This window comes from Huiozyma naganishii, chromosome 7 (assembly GCF_000348985.1).
Source record: "Huiozyma naganishii CBS 8797 chromosome 7, complete genome".
Taxonomy (NCBI): domain Eukaryota; kingdom Fungi; phylum Ascomycota; class Saccharomycetes; order Saccharomycetales; family Saccharomycetaceae; genus Huiozyma; species Huiozyma naganishii.
The window spans coordinates 168,776-183,315 of record NC_035928.1 but is presented as its reverse complement, the minus strand read 5'-3'; the positions used below and the strand labels follow the sequence as shown (position 1 = coordinate 183,315).

General features: G+C 46.1%; 4 protein-coding genes across 4 annotated transcripts; 2 read left to right on the top strand and 2 right to left on the bottom strand.

Annotated features, from left to right (window-relative positions):
• Window positions 1-63: 63 nt before the first annotated feature.
• On the bottom strand, window positions 64-6,453 carry BLM10 (proteasome activator BLM10; the record flags this gene model as incomplete). The annotated part of the gene is made up of 1 exon (XM_022608949.1): window positions 64-6,453. One exon carries the CDS (start codon window positions 6,451-6,453, stop codon window positions 64-66), a length of 6,390 nt encoding a protein of 2,129 aa, XP_022465394.1.
• Window positions 6,454-6,876: 423 nt separating this feature from the next.
• Window positions 6,877-10,557, bottom strand: SMC1 (cohesin subunit SMC1; the record flags this gene model as incomplete). Its single annotated transcript, XM_022608948.1, has 1 exon — window positions 6,877-10,557. One exon carries the CDS (start codon window positions 10,555-10,557, stop codon window positions 6,877-6,879), a length of 3,681 nt encoding a protein of 1,226 aa, XP_022465393.1.
• A 795-nt stretch (window positions 10,558-11,352) lies between these two features.
• HIP1 (histidine permease) lies at window positions 11,353-13,194 on the top strand (the record flags this gene model as incomplete). Its single annotated transcript, XM_022608947.1, has 1 exon — window positions 11,353-13,194. The coding sequence occupies one exon, from the start codon at window positions 11,353-11,355 to the stop codon at window positions 13,192-13,194; it is 1,842 nt and encodes a 613-aa protein (XP_022465392.1).
• Window positions 13,195-13,464: 270 nt separating this feature from the next.
• Window positions 13,465-14,382, top strand: SUI2 (translation initiation factor eIF2 subunit alpha; the record flags this gene model as incomplete). Its single annotated transcript, XM_022608946.1, has 1 exon — window positions 13,465-14,382. The coding sequence occupies one exon, from the start codon at window positions 13,465-13,467 to the stop codon at window positions 14,380-14,382; it is 918 nt and encodes a 305-aa protein (XP_022465391.1).
• Window positions 14,383-14,540: the final 158 nt, after the last annotated feature.

The window sequence follows — 14,540 nt, the reverse complement described above, 5'->3', positions numbered from 1 at the left end:
CATCTTGCTTAAATTTGCCCTGACTTTGGCAGCCAGTGTAGTGTCCTGGTGGGGGGGAGAGACCTAGGCGTAGTAACTTCTCCAGATCACACCTTCCAGGTCCTCCAGTTCCTCGCTGTTGAACACGGTCCTGTCAAAAGCCCAGGTATCCGCCCTAACCTTCTTGAACTCGCTGATGATGTCCTTTGCCGCGGTGCCGACCATACCAGTGGTTCTTGCCCAAAACGACAGCCTGCTGAGCTCCTCCGGGATCCAGCTGGGCAGCGGGAATACGTACGGGAACGCGGAAACGATGGCACCAATCCCCAAAACGTTGGCATGGACCTCAACACTTGTCTTGGACAAGGCTTGCTTCTCCTCCCAAGAGGAGCGAGGTAACCCAGCATTGAACTTTTTCAGCAACAACTTCAACGCGGGGTCCGTCGACTTCATGCTGTGATGTATAATCTCGGATAACACTTTGGCGGCGCCGAGTCTTACTTCAACAAAATCTGGGTTGAACAGTTGTAACTTGACATAATCGGAAATGACGGCCAGGACTTCCCCGCTCATTTGTAATAGCTGCGCGGATAAAATATACTCCAGACACATCAGCTGCACCCTTATTTGGTACGAAGAGCGGACGTTTCCGTTCTTATGGCAGAAGTACGCAACAATCAATTCCACATCCTTGGCACTCACGGGGAGACTCGTCAGTTCTAAAAACATTTTGGTCGGGTCGAGCCCTGCTAGCTTGCACACATCCTTCTGGTTGATCAAAGACATCAAAAATGGGAGGACATAATCAGCAATGTACGGAACTAGAAGTATTCTAGTTGGACCTTTTGCCATGTCGGTAATCCAGTAAAATATCGTCGAACACAGGTAGAAATATCTCGTTTTTAACACCTCTGCTGTCGACAGGCCCTTAATCGTCTCTGCCTCGTTTGCAAACGACTCGAACAACCTCTTGATTTCTCTATCACACCTCTCTGTGGGAATCTTCAACGCCAAACCCAACCCATTGGGATTGGACCTATTAGCCTCCAATAGCGATTCCAAATTATCAAAGGAGGGGTAACTATCATTTTGAATCAAGATTGCGAACGTTCTCGCAACGTTCTCACGAATCTGATCGTACGGATGGTCAAATACTAAATTGTCAAAGATGTATTTCAAGTGGAAGGACCGAAACTCTAAAGTGGTTAGAATGTTCTTCAACATGACAAGTCTTGCAGACTGTCTTGCCACCTCGTCAAAACTGGGAGTCAACAAATTTGTAATATTAACAAAATGCTCGCAGAACGGCTTACACCTTCTGATATCGATAACAGAGGGAATCCACCAGCAAACTGTGCCCCAAACCTCCAACGAATCCCGGTTCAGGTCGTGGCCTAAACAATCGGCAAAGAATCCATCCAAATAGTTATCAATACTTTCACAAGCTGCACTATCCAAGTACTTCTTGCCACAAACAAAAGCGGCAACAAGCTCTACCGAGATAATCATGGAAGCCTTATCTGTTCTGTCATAGTACTGAGTGCAAAGTTCGAAGAGATCTTTTAGCTTCAAGGGCCCTTCGCCAAACTCACAGGAAACCACTATCAAAAGAATAAAGAACGAAACTTCCCCACTGCTGAAAGAACCATGTGTTTCATTGTCTTTGATCAGCGTGCTTGTTATGGAACCGACCCATTGCTTTGTCAGAAGCTCCTTCGTTTTCAAAAACACGTCAAGTTCTGCAGGCTTCAAGTTCAAAACGTACTTGCATGGTTTTATTACCTTCAAAGGAGCACCCCAACACATCCACCCAGCATATGCCTTAGCATCAATATAATAGGATGGCGAATCGTAATTGTGCATTTCTCTTTTGAATTCCACAGTGGACTTATCAGACGACGTATCGAGCACCTCAATAAAGTATGGATCAAACGATCTTCTATATGCGTTAGCAACATCGTACCGATAATCGGATAATGACAGAAACTTGTTGAAAATCGAAAGCATTGATTTTAAAACCAAATGCACAATGTGGGGATGGTGCGTCCGTGATTGCGAGAATAGTACCTCAATGACACTTTTATTGGTCACAGTTTCCAAGTTTGATTCAATTTTAGAAACCAATCTAATAACAGATGCCTGTACTTTCCAATTCAGCTCTCTGTCCTCATCTAACAGACTCAAAAGTCTATTTTGGAAACTCGTCAACGTCTGGAGATATGCAGTCCTTTTTTTGTCTTTCGCTATCTTGACGGCGTTTACTTGGAGCTTTACAGATTTATCTGGTGGGTATAATGGTGCCCATATCCTATCATCAACGATGCAAACGCTCGATGGAATCTCCAAATTTGAAATTAAATTGCTCATGATATTACAGGAGCGCATTGCTACCTTCAGTTCCTGAACATGGCTACAGTCTACCAATAAAAAGAAAAGTTCTTCCACATTTTTGTAGTCATTGAGTAACTTTTTGCGAATCTTGTTCACCATGAGAACCCTTAAAATGGCCTCCAACTTAGCATTGTTTTTCGATTCAAGAGTCTTCCGTATGTTGTTCATCAAATTCCTTATTATCACAGAATAAGAACCGATCAGCTGCTTCATGCAGTGCGCTAACGTACCCTGAGCCAGCTGATTTATACCGGGGTAAACAGATGTTGCAAGGTCAATAACATCTTTTAGCAATTGTATTTCCAATCTGGATGGAAACCGGTTCGTTGAATGTAACAAGACCCGATCCTGATGAAAAGCGTTCGCTTTAACCGCCATATACGTTCTTGTGAAATACGAATTGCGGTTAGCTAGTGTCTGGATATTCTCAACAAAGTCGATATCCAAGAAGGCACACGGATCATCGTTGAAGAGGGTGTCCTGACCCACATTCGTAAACCAGACTTTGATACTATGCAGTAATACTTGGCACAGATTTGTGTTGTTCTCAAAGTTTTTTGAGAAAAAATTGAAGAGCTTATGCAAAAATAAACCTATCTTACTTCTGGTTTTGTGAACTTGGAAATATTCTGGGTGTGAAACCTTCTCTTCAGGTGTCAAACCGAAGAAATAGTTGCAACTGTAAATGTCCAAATCTCTAAACACCAAACTGGAATTAATGAGTGAGTCTCCAGGACGATGTCCAGAAACTGGCGTGCCGAGAGCCGATGGTACTTCAGAAATAGAATCGTCTGCCAAAAAGCGATAAGATCTATCATCTGAAACCACAACAGCATCGGAATCGTCACGCGCATCATCATTTTGAAATTCATCGTAAAAACTGGACTCATCTTTATCCAAACATATCTGTTCGATATCGACGTTCAGTTCTTCATTATCGCAGTTTTTCTCCCTGATGTGCTTCAACAGCATCAGTTTTTCCCTATACGACGACCTGTCTGCCCTTTCGCCTTTGTTCCTGTTAAAGTCTGGGTCGAAAAGCAAACTTGCACCAGAAATCGCATGAGTGAAAACTAGGATATATTTCTGGAGATCATCCACATATCTCGTGTTTGAATGGACTGTAGTCATCAACTTTTCCAGCTTTTCGATACAGAAGTCAGTGATCGAGTCAAAAAAGTTTGCAGCAAAAGTAATCTCGGGCTGAGTGGGAACGTGCCAATCAAAATTTAGGTTTTCGGGCTGAAACTTCCTATCGTCATCTTGCAGTCCACCCCAACGTTCATTTTTGGGTACATTACAAGAGTCGGAAAATAATCCACATCTAGTAATTTCAGTGCTTGACAAACTGGCAATACTGCCATGAACCAGAATAGACACCAATATATCCAGTGGTGGGTTCGAAATATTTTCAAGACAATATTTGATACAGTCCTTCAATTTAGAGCCAATCTCCAGTATAGCATGATGCGACTGTCTCAAAACATCATTCAAAGCAGTCAAGTAAAGCACTAATTTGACATCCCGTTGGCTAATTTCTGAATAGTTCCTTATAGATCCTGCACCTTTTTCAACCTCTTGCTCGATGCCATATATCAAGAGGTCAGCGATGTTCTTGTTCAAGGATGGATCATGTCTCACTAGTGCAGCAAGCACAATTGTCGCAATTTCGTAATTTGGGTCCTTCACTTGAAATGCATCATTTTCCCAAAACATTCTTTGAAAGACTTCGGCAAAATAACTGAACATATCATCGTTCATCGACTCTATCATAACCATGGTCGTTTGATTTAATTTAAATTCAAAGCCTTCGTCCAGTTCAACGTCCACCAAAGCAAATAACTTGTCAACGTACAGCTTTAGGATGTTACTGATTACGGAGGTAGATGCTGCAAAAGCTTGGGAAAGGATATCTTCATCATAAACAAACTGTTCATCAGAGTGCTCCTTGAGGTGGAAAAAATGCTGCTGAACAAATGGGATAGTATGAGACTCAAATGTTAATGGCTGGTCCTCGGCCAACAAATTCTGCAACGGAATAAAAGAACATATCGAAACAACCGCGTTTAAAATATGACTTGACAGAATCAGATCATTTGTGTCGATTCTAGCAACAAGCATGGACAACAGATTCGTCGCGTGAACCCTGTATAGCTTGTGCATAACAAAAAACCTTGCAACTCTGGTAAACTCTTTCAAAGAAGAGATCGCCTTGTGCTTGGAATTAACGTATTCGTCGGACAGAAAATCGTATATGTCCTCCAAAATTCTGTCATAAATGAGGTTTGAAGTGGTGGATGGTATGTCTAGCAGATACGCAATACTAGAAATGTAAAAATTCGTTACCTCTGAACTTTTGTTTTGTGTGCCTGTGAAAATAATGTCAGTCAACAACCTTATGACCTTGTCATGGCAGTCTGGGTTCAAGCAGTAGCCAGCAAAATTCACTTTATGAGCTTTGCTACTCTCGACCTGCACTCTGCTATGGTAAGCTTTTACAAAAGAATGAACAAATTTGGCTATTGGCTTAGTCCAGGATCCAGAATTGGAGGGATGAACGTACGTGTTAATGGCTTTAGTCAGTTTTTCGAACTCCACAAAAAACCGTTCAAAATTGGACCCGTTTATGCTATAAACAAACGGTTTGACAACTCTCCCGTATGAATGGATTTGACCATTTGCTCTTAACTGTCCCTGTAATCGGTTGAACATGAACGTCATCTGACTATCGGTGAAAATTCCGAACTCTCCAAAGTCCACGCCACAGTCACTGAGATGGGTTGGTCCCTCTTTTAAAATCTTAAAATATGCCCCCTCAGCAACGTCCCCCGCAAATTCGTACATATGTGAGTCAACAGCAACATGTGCACTGACTGAACTCCACAGACTGTAGCAGTTTGGAAGGAAGTCAGTGACTTTCGAGACCTTGTTGTAATGATGAGGAATAAAGGATGTGATTAGTGGGAGCACGATGGACATTGTAGCGGGCGAAAAGCTTGACAGCAACCAACGCATACAATCCTTTAACAAAGTTTCATCACTCTCGTTGAAAAAAGGCTTGGAATAATGAGATAGTTTTAGCAAGACCCTAAACAAATCTAGATCTTCCTTACAAGATAAATCATAGCGATTATAGTCAGAATCTGGATACGGGAAAAAACTGGTAAAGAAACTGAAGAGAATTTTATGATCAAGAATCAAACCACTTTCTTGCAGCAAAGTAGTGAAATTAGTCCCCTTGTCATCGTGACTTACCAACTGCTCAAAAATCCGCACAAAAAGATCCCGGGCTATCTTTTGACCATCTACCAGAGATAGGTAAAAATAGACTGTTGCCAATCTTTTCCTTAAACCAAGTGGGAAAGGGAAGTTCATGCAGTTTCTGAGCTCGTTGCTCCAATGGTTTACATTGACCACAGAGGATGATTTTGCTGTGATCTTACCTGTCGTGTTCACGTCAGGCCCGGCATTGCTGATAAAGTTGTCCTCATTGTACAACTCGTCTTCGTTAAACTCTGGGAAGCCCCCGTCGTTATCAGGATGAACCTGTTCATCCCCAAGTCTAAACAAATCAGTTTTCAGAGCTAGGTCATCAATGTCATCCTTCAAGTCCGCCAAGTCTTTGCTAGTAATCGAAATCACCCCCTGAATATCCAACGATGCAATTGCAATATACAGATTGACCAAAACTTGCACTATGTATTTCGCTTGTTCTTGGTGCGTCTCGGTGTTGTACGGTAAATGTTTCTCAACTTGGAATTCAGGCTTGACATCCCTACTAAACCATTTCGAGTCCCTGTCGTAGCAACACGCTTCAAACTCATCCGCATCATCCGGGTAGTCTAGCCCGTAGTGTTTCAACCTTCCCTTCAGCACAGTATCTGCTTCGACCTCATCTGCCAGATTGTAAGATGGGGTGGCGGATTTAGCTCTTGTTTCCGAAGGAACTTTTAACCGCGGCGAGCCAACCCGCGGTGTTCTTGACCTCAGCAGCATTTTACCAATGGACATGTCGCCAGTTTGCAGGTTCGATAGCTTCTTGTTCCTCCGGGGAACCGGCTCTCTGATGCCGTCGTCACTCATCCTGCTACCTTAAATAGAATAAAAGAGCAAATGCAGCTAGCTGTCCTTGTACCTAGCGTGATACTATTGAGCTACACGACTCACTTACCTAGCAATGTATTTCAGACTATACCGACTCCAGGTTAGGGGAGTGTTGCGCAGCAAATAGACGCAATGACAATCAAAGTCTGCTTTCGGTGCTCTTTATCGTACGATTGTTGCACTGTTAGGTAACATCCTTTTTTTTCCCCTTCCATATTATATTATATTATGTTATATACACCTTAAAAGGTTTAGGCCAAAATGCATTGCCTCCAGCGTTTCTTAACGTCGTTTACGCAGAGGAGGGTCCCTCCCCCAAGACGTGTACATAGTGATATTGTAATAGCCATTGTCTGCCGGATGTGTCAAGTGCCGTCGTGGGAGTTGTTTGGGGCCCCACTTTCAATCAGCGTACTTGCCCAGGTCTAGGGTGACTAGCCGTGACGAGTTCTCTTGCTGTCTTCTGTAGACCCCGACGAGGGCGTCTGATTTCTCGAACATGGAGTTCTTCAGCGAGATGACGATGAACTGTAAGCTTGGATTACCGTGTTTCCTGATGTATGCTGCTATTCTCTCGACGTTCTTGATATCCAGCGCTGCATCGATTTCGTCGAGCACGAAAAATGGGCTCGGTTGGTACGAGTTTATCGCAAACAGCAGCGCGAGCGCGGCGACGGTCTTCTCACCACCGGAAAGATACTCCATATCCTTAAATCTTTTTAAAGGAGGCGTTGCGTGGTATTTGATTCCTGCGTTGAAGGGCTCGTCCTCGTCCTCCAACGTGAGCGAGGCGCTACCCCCCGCGAGCTCCGCCGTGGAGTTCGGGTCCTTGGTCAGTTCTCGGTAGATTCCGTCTATGTGTGTGCTCACGTAGTCAAAGGCACGGTCAAACAATTCCTTCCGTTTTTTCTTTGTCTTTAGGAATTGGGCATAAATTTTTCTCTCTTCGGACTTCAAGCGCTCGGTCTCGTTGTCAATGGCGTTGAATCTCTCCTGAGCTTCATCGAATCTGCCAACTGCTCTTGCATTGGGTTGCAATATCTCCAACATTTCGTTCACCTCCTCGATGCTCCGTGTCAATTCTTTTTCCAATTGCTTGGACGAGCTCTCTTTGTACTTCGTGGGCAACTCTTCGTAGTCGATATCAATCTCGTTCGACATTTTTATAGCATCTCCTTGTTCATTCGAGGTAATTGGTACATCAGCCAAGTTTGTTTCAGAAAGGATTGGAAGGTCTCTATTGGAAATCTTGCAATTACGCAGGATGCCAATTCTCTCCAAGTCAAGGTTCTCGATATCTGTACTTATCTCATCGTGTTGTCGCTTCACAGCTTCGACACTCGACTGAACTTCATTCAAGGATTCTTCCTTGTTGTTTATCTCGAGCTTCTTCCCCTCAATTTCAGTTTCCTTTTCCTCGATTTGCTTCTCAAAGGAGCAAATGTCCTCCTCTAACGGTTTAATTTGAGTATGGTATTTTTTTTCTTGTTCTTCTAACAACGAGAGTTCAAGTTGTGCTTTTTTGATGTCCTCTTCGGCCTTCAACAAGCGCCCCCTTGTCGATTCTAATCTTTCTCTTTCGAATTGCAACTTGTTTTCCACGGTTAATATTTCCTTCTGCAGCTGTTGCAATTCTTTGGCGTTTTGCCTCATCACCTCGCCGGAATGACTCTCGTAGTCCCTGACGCTGAATCCAACCTTATCAGTGAACGCTTTGAAAATGACAACTTGAACCCTGTCCTTTTCCTCCGTTAATTCATTAGACTGTTTCAAAATTGACTCTTTCTTTTTCTTCAGAGAAAGAATCATGGGGGAATACTCCTTGTCCACCAAATGAATTTGATGGTTTATTTCGACTTTATTTTCCTCAATGGATCTGTTTATTTGTGTCAATTGAGTCCGGATGCTTGCAATTTCTGCGTTCAGCAGAGAGATATTACTCTCAAGTTCTCTTGCCTGGATGGACGCTGAGCGGCCGTACGCAGCCGTGTCTTCAATCTGTTGTAGGATCTTGTCTTTTAAAGTCATCAAACTTTGGTATTCCTCTTTATCCCACCTGTTGTTACCATCTTTGGATATACCACCGGTCATTAGCCCGGCCCTATGAATCAACGAACCGTCGAGTGCTATCAGTTTATTCTTGAATCCGTGGTCCCACTTCAGTTTCTTCGCAAGGTCCAGTGTATCACAGATGATTGCATCGCCACACACATAGTTTATGGCCCGTTCGTACTGCGATTCGTACTCCATTGCGTTCTTGGCTAGCAAATACCCCTGGATGTTTACGCTTGGCAACGTTGCCACCGCTGAGTCGACAGTATCCAGTGGGATGAATGATATGACACCGGCACGTTGTTTTTTTAGATAGGCGATACACTCTTGGGCCACAGATAGACTATCCACGATCACAGAGTCGAAGTTTTTCCCCAGGACCGTAGCGACCGACACAGAGTATTTATCCTTCTTTGGGTGACACAGGTCGCTGACGATACCTTTCACACCTGGGAACAGCCTCTTCAGAGAGACCACATTTTCCCTTAGCTTCCTTTCTCTGACGGTTTCCCTTTGGTTGGCACTTAGTTCGTCAATTTTCACGAGGGTTTCCCTCAGTTTGTAGTTAAGGTCGTACTCTTGTTTGCCCCTTGATTCGATTTCTGATTGCAAGTTCTTCAACTCCTTCAAGTTCTCTGCGTTGAGAGCGTTCTTTTCATTCAATGAGGAGGACAACTCGGTAGCCTGCATCTCTATTTTCTCCAGGTTCACTTGTAGTTCCTCGTTTATCCGCGACTTGGCGACATCGGTCATTCTGTAGTACCTATCCAGTTCGTCATCCACTTCCTGCTTGTCGTTTAGCAAAAGGGCAAGTTTTTCCTCGATGGTAGAACCGTTGCCCTCGGAGAGATACTTACCCATCAACTCCTGGTACAGGGCAAGGTCTGCGTCTGTCAATCTATAGCGATTTTCGTCACCTGCAGTTCTTTTCAGCTCTGCTTCAAAGGAAACCTTCGTTTTAGTGGCCACTTCCAGTTGTGTTTCGAATCTGGCTACGTACGACTCCTGTCTGCGCAGTTCATTCTGTAGCAGATCAATTCTTTTCTCGATGTTCCTAATACGGTTCGCAGTGGCCCGCTGAGGTAGCTTTATCAGTCTTATGTCCGACAAAACCTTCTCCCTGTCTCTAACTTTGTAATCCAATTTATTCTTAAGTTTCAGCAGTGCTGCAGTCTCACTTGCGAAAGAGGCCTTCGATTTCTGTAAAGTGGCCTCCCTTGTCCTGATTTCTTTCCTCAGTTTACTCATTGTCGATTCTGTATTGGCCATATCTGCTAGCAATTTATCTTTACCCATTTGCAAGTGGTACAGTTTCCACATTGCAAATATCTTTTCTAGTTCTTTCTTGTTCTCCAAGTTTTTCTTGTACTCCTCATCCTTGGAAACACCCTCTCTGTACGATTTCAACTCGCTGTGGACTCTTCTTCTGTCCTTTATGGACTCCGTCGCCGAATGGCTCAGTTGTTCCAGTTGATCCTTGAGCAAGTCGTACTCCTTCTTGTACTGTGCAGACCCAGACACTTCCTCAAACAACTTTGTAAGTTGCAGAGGGGATTGCGATGCGACTTGCTCGACGTCCCCCTGGAACACCAGAAAATTCTTCGCCTTGATCAATATGTTTTGGGACTCCAGAAACTCCGAGTACTGTTTGTAAGTGACCTGCCGCCTATCTATCTGGTACGTCGAGTCGCCATTTTTCGAAATTGTTCTTTTCAACTCGACGGTAGATTCCTGTGGGCCCTTAGAGTAGAAAGCGGAGACGTACGCCCTATGGGCGTCACCGTCACCCTCACCCTCACCGTCATCTTCCTCTTCTGGAACGACCCCTCTGTAGATCAAATCCGCTACGGCACTGGACCGCAGGTAACTCGACCGCACACCCAACACGAACGAGATCGCGTCCATCATGTTGGACTTCCCGGACCCGTTGGGCCCAATAATACTCGTGAAATTCGACTCACCGAACCCGACTTTAACGACCCCGCGGTACGACTTGAAATTGTACAGTTCCAGCCCAAGTAGCCTTCCCATTGTTGTTTCCTGACTGCGGTACTGCCAGTGTAGTATCTTTGCTCCAGAGCAGCGCTGATGCCCCAGGAGACCTACACGTTATTTATTTATTTATTTATTTAATTGCTTTAAGATCTGCGTTTACGCGTCCTGTTGCCCGGACACGGACACGGACCGGCAGAATTCCTCGAGACCTGTTTTTCATAGGGAGACAAAGCACTACACTACCATCTTGGCTTGCTATCACCAACGCAAGGAGTATTTCCTTACAACAGTAGTATCAACCGTATTTGTAGCTATCACTGGTTTTTACTTTGAAATAAATTTCTTCCAAACGCGCCGTCAACCCTAGATCTTGAGTTCCTTCAACAGGCAGGGTGAGCTTCAATGGGTTGTCTATATTACTGTCTACGCCTACTACTACGTTTTCAGCTCCATCTCACCACGTGCCCACTACTTCTCGTCACGTGCGTCTCATGTGACCACGAACCCCCCCAAAAGGGCCATCGCTGAGTCACTACTGCCCACGCTGTCCTCCCTGCCTCGACCCAGAACAGCCCCGCAGCACATTCAGAAAAACTGTGAAAATTTTCAGTCGCCGCAAAAAAATGACGAAAATCCCGACACCACCCAGACTTCTTCTCTTTCGAGGCAGAACTGGTGAAGCCATACAGTGCAATACAGCTGAAAACTTTTGACACTTGATGACAGAGTCTGCGTGCAAAGTCTCTGTTGGTTCTGCTTCCAAGTGTACTGCACACAGCTAGAACCCAGGCTGGCATTCAGTTTAGTCCTTGTAGATAGAGCAAGACAATTATGGTGAATAATCCACTCAGGAGGGAGTACTGGCACGAGGTAGTCGATGGGTTCAGGCCTGCTGCTTCTGCTCGGGCAGAAGCTCCCGTGACCACTGGCAGTACCGGCGGGGACTCGCTCGGCGACGAGAAGAACGGGTTCATGGGTGCCGGTACTACATCCTACGAAATGTACAACTACAGCAACAGTAGTACAGGCGCCGGGGGTAAAGGTGACTCGCACAGTCTCACGCGGGATGAGGCAGGGTCCGGTGTCATGAAGGAGGACGTCGATGGGCATCCGCAGATGAACAAAGATCTAGACGTGAGACACCTCCTGACGCTCGCTGTCGGTGGTGCCATCGGGACGGGTCTGTTCGTGAACTCTGGGGCTGCATTGAGTTCTGGTGGGCCAGCATCGTTAGTCATTGACTGGGTGATCATCTCGACGTGTCTGTTTACCGTGGTCAATTCGTTGGGGGAACTCGCTGCGGCGTTCCCCGTCGTAGGAGGGTTCAACGTCTACATCACCCGGTTCATCGACCCCTCGTTCGGGTTCGCAGTCAATATCAACTACCTGGCACAGTGGCTCGTCCTGTTGCCCCTAGAGCTGGTAGCCGCATCAATTACAATCCGTTACTGGAACGATAAGATCAACTCGGACGCCTGGGTCGCCATCTTCTACGCGGCAATCGCCTTCGCCAATATGCTCGACGTGAAGTCGTTCGGGGAGACCGAATTCATCCTTTCAATGATCAAAATACTGGCGATCGTCGGGTTCACCATCCTTGGGATCGTCCTGTCATGTGGCGGTGGGCCCAAGGGCGGGTACATCGGTGGGAAGTACTGGCACGACCCGGGTGCGTTTGTCGGTGAAACCTCAGGCACCAAATTCAAGGGGCTGTGTTCCGTGTTCGTCACTGCAGCGTTCTCTTACTCTGGGATGGAACTGACAGCTGTGTCTGCCGCTGAAAGTTTAAACCCAAGAGAAACCATCCCCAAGGCGGCAAAGAGAACTTTTTGGTTGATCACTTTATCGTACGTCACCATCCTAACGTTAATCGGTTGTCTAGTCCCTTACAACAACCCGAAACTGTTGAACGGGTCCAGTTCCGTCGACGCCGCATCCTCTCCACTGGTCATCGCTATCGAAAATGGTGGGATCAGGGGGTTACCGTCGCTCATGAACGCGATCATCCTAATCGCTATCGTCTCCGTCGCCAACAGTGCAGTGTACGCTTGTTCAAGGTGTATGGTCTCCATGGCCAGAATTAGAAACTTGCCCCGGTTCCTAGGCCGCGTCGACCGCAAGGGGAGACCCCTCAACGCGACACTGCTCACCCTTTTCTTCGGCTTACTGTCCTTCATTGCTGCAAGTGACAAACAGGAGGAAGTGTTCACATGGCTGAGCGCACTCTCCGGGTTGTCGACCATCTTCGCATGGATGGCGATCAACTTATCGCACATCAGGTTCCGCCAGGCAATGGCACACCAGGGGATCTCCCTCGACGAGCTGCCGTACATATCGATGACTGGGGTCAGCGGGTCCTGGTACGGTGTCATTGTCCTGTTCCTCGTCTTGGTCGCATCCTTTTGGACTTCGCTGTTCCCCTTGGGGGGCAAGGGTGCGGACGCAACATCCTTCTTCGAGGGGTACTTGTCCTTCCCGATCCTAATTGTATGCTACGTCGGGCACAAACTGTACATCAGAAAGAAGAGGTTGCTCATCGATGTCGCGGATATGGACCTCGTCTCAGACAGGAAAGTCGTCGACGTCGAAGTGTGCCGCGAGGAGATGCGGATCGAGAAAGAGCAATTGGCCAAGAGGTCTTTCTTCGCAAGGTTTCTACATCTATGGTGCTAGACAACCAGACACATTTGTAGTATGTATGTAAAGTAACTAATGTATTACCATCACCCAGTCGAGCACGTGACCGCACCACGCTTATTACTCTGGGATTTCCCCAATATCACACTGTACGAACGGTGAAAATTTTTTTCCTCTGAATGTGTGTCTCTCTGTGAGTAACTTCTTCTCATTGCAGATACATACGGACAGAGATTACTTGTTGGACGATTGGTAACTGGGTCGAACCCGTTTCTAGCTGTTTCCCTGAATCCAAGTCCAGTAGCCATGTCCATAAGCCACTGTAGATTCTACGAGAACAAGTTCCCCGAGGTCGATGACATTGTCATGGTCAATGTGCAGCAGATTGCCGAGATGGGTGCGTACGTGAAGTTGCTGGAGTACGACAACATCGAGGGTATGATTCTGCTGAGCGAGTTGTCCCGGAGACGTATAAGATCCATCCAGAAGCTGATCCGTGTCGGTAAGAACGACGTCGTTGTTGTGCTGCGTGTCGACAAGGAGAAGGGGTACATCGACTTGTCCAAGCGTCGTGTGTCCTCCGAGGACATCATCAAGTGTGAGGAGAAGTACCAGAAGTCGAAAACCGTGCACTCGATCCTGAGATACTGTGCGGAGAAGTTCCAGATCGCACTGGAGGAGCTATATAAGACCATTGCGTGGCCATTGAGTCGAAAGTACGGCCACGCTTACGAGGCGTTCAAGCTGTCCATCATAGATGAGACCGTCTGGGAGGGCATCGACCCACCATCCAAGGAAGTGTTGGAGGAACTCAAGACCTACATCTCCAAGAGGTTGACCCCACAGGCTGTTAAGATCAGAGCCGATGTCGAAGTGTCCTCCTTCGGTTACGAGGGGATCGACGCGATCAAGGAGGCGTTGAAGTCTGCTGAGAGTCTGTCCACGGAAAAGATGCAAATCAAAGTGAAACTGGTTGCCGCGCCACTGTACGTCATCACCACACAGGCTTTGGACAAACAGCAAGGTATTGAGGTGTTGGACCGTGCTATCACCCAGATCAACGACGTCATCACCAAGTACAACGGTGTGTGCAACATCACGATGGCACCAAAGGCCGTCACTGCCACTGAGGACGCTGAGTTGCAAGCTCTCTTGGAGAGCAAAGAACTGGACAACAAGTCCGACTCTGACGACGATTCTGAGGAGGACTCTGACGAGGAATGATATGGAATGTGATATTTCCTTTTTTATTTCTACGCCGTCTCGTCCCTTGCTTGCTTCGCTGCCTCTTGTAGCGTCGAATATAGGCATACTACATTTTTCTTCCTCCTCCCTCCTACGATAGATTTACTATTTTCCCTTTATGAGAGGGGATTGAGGTT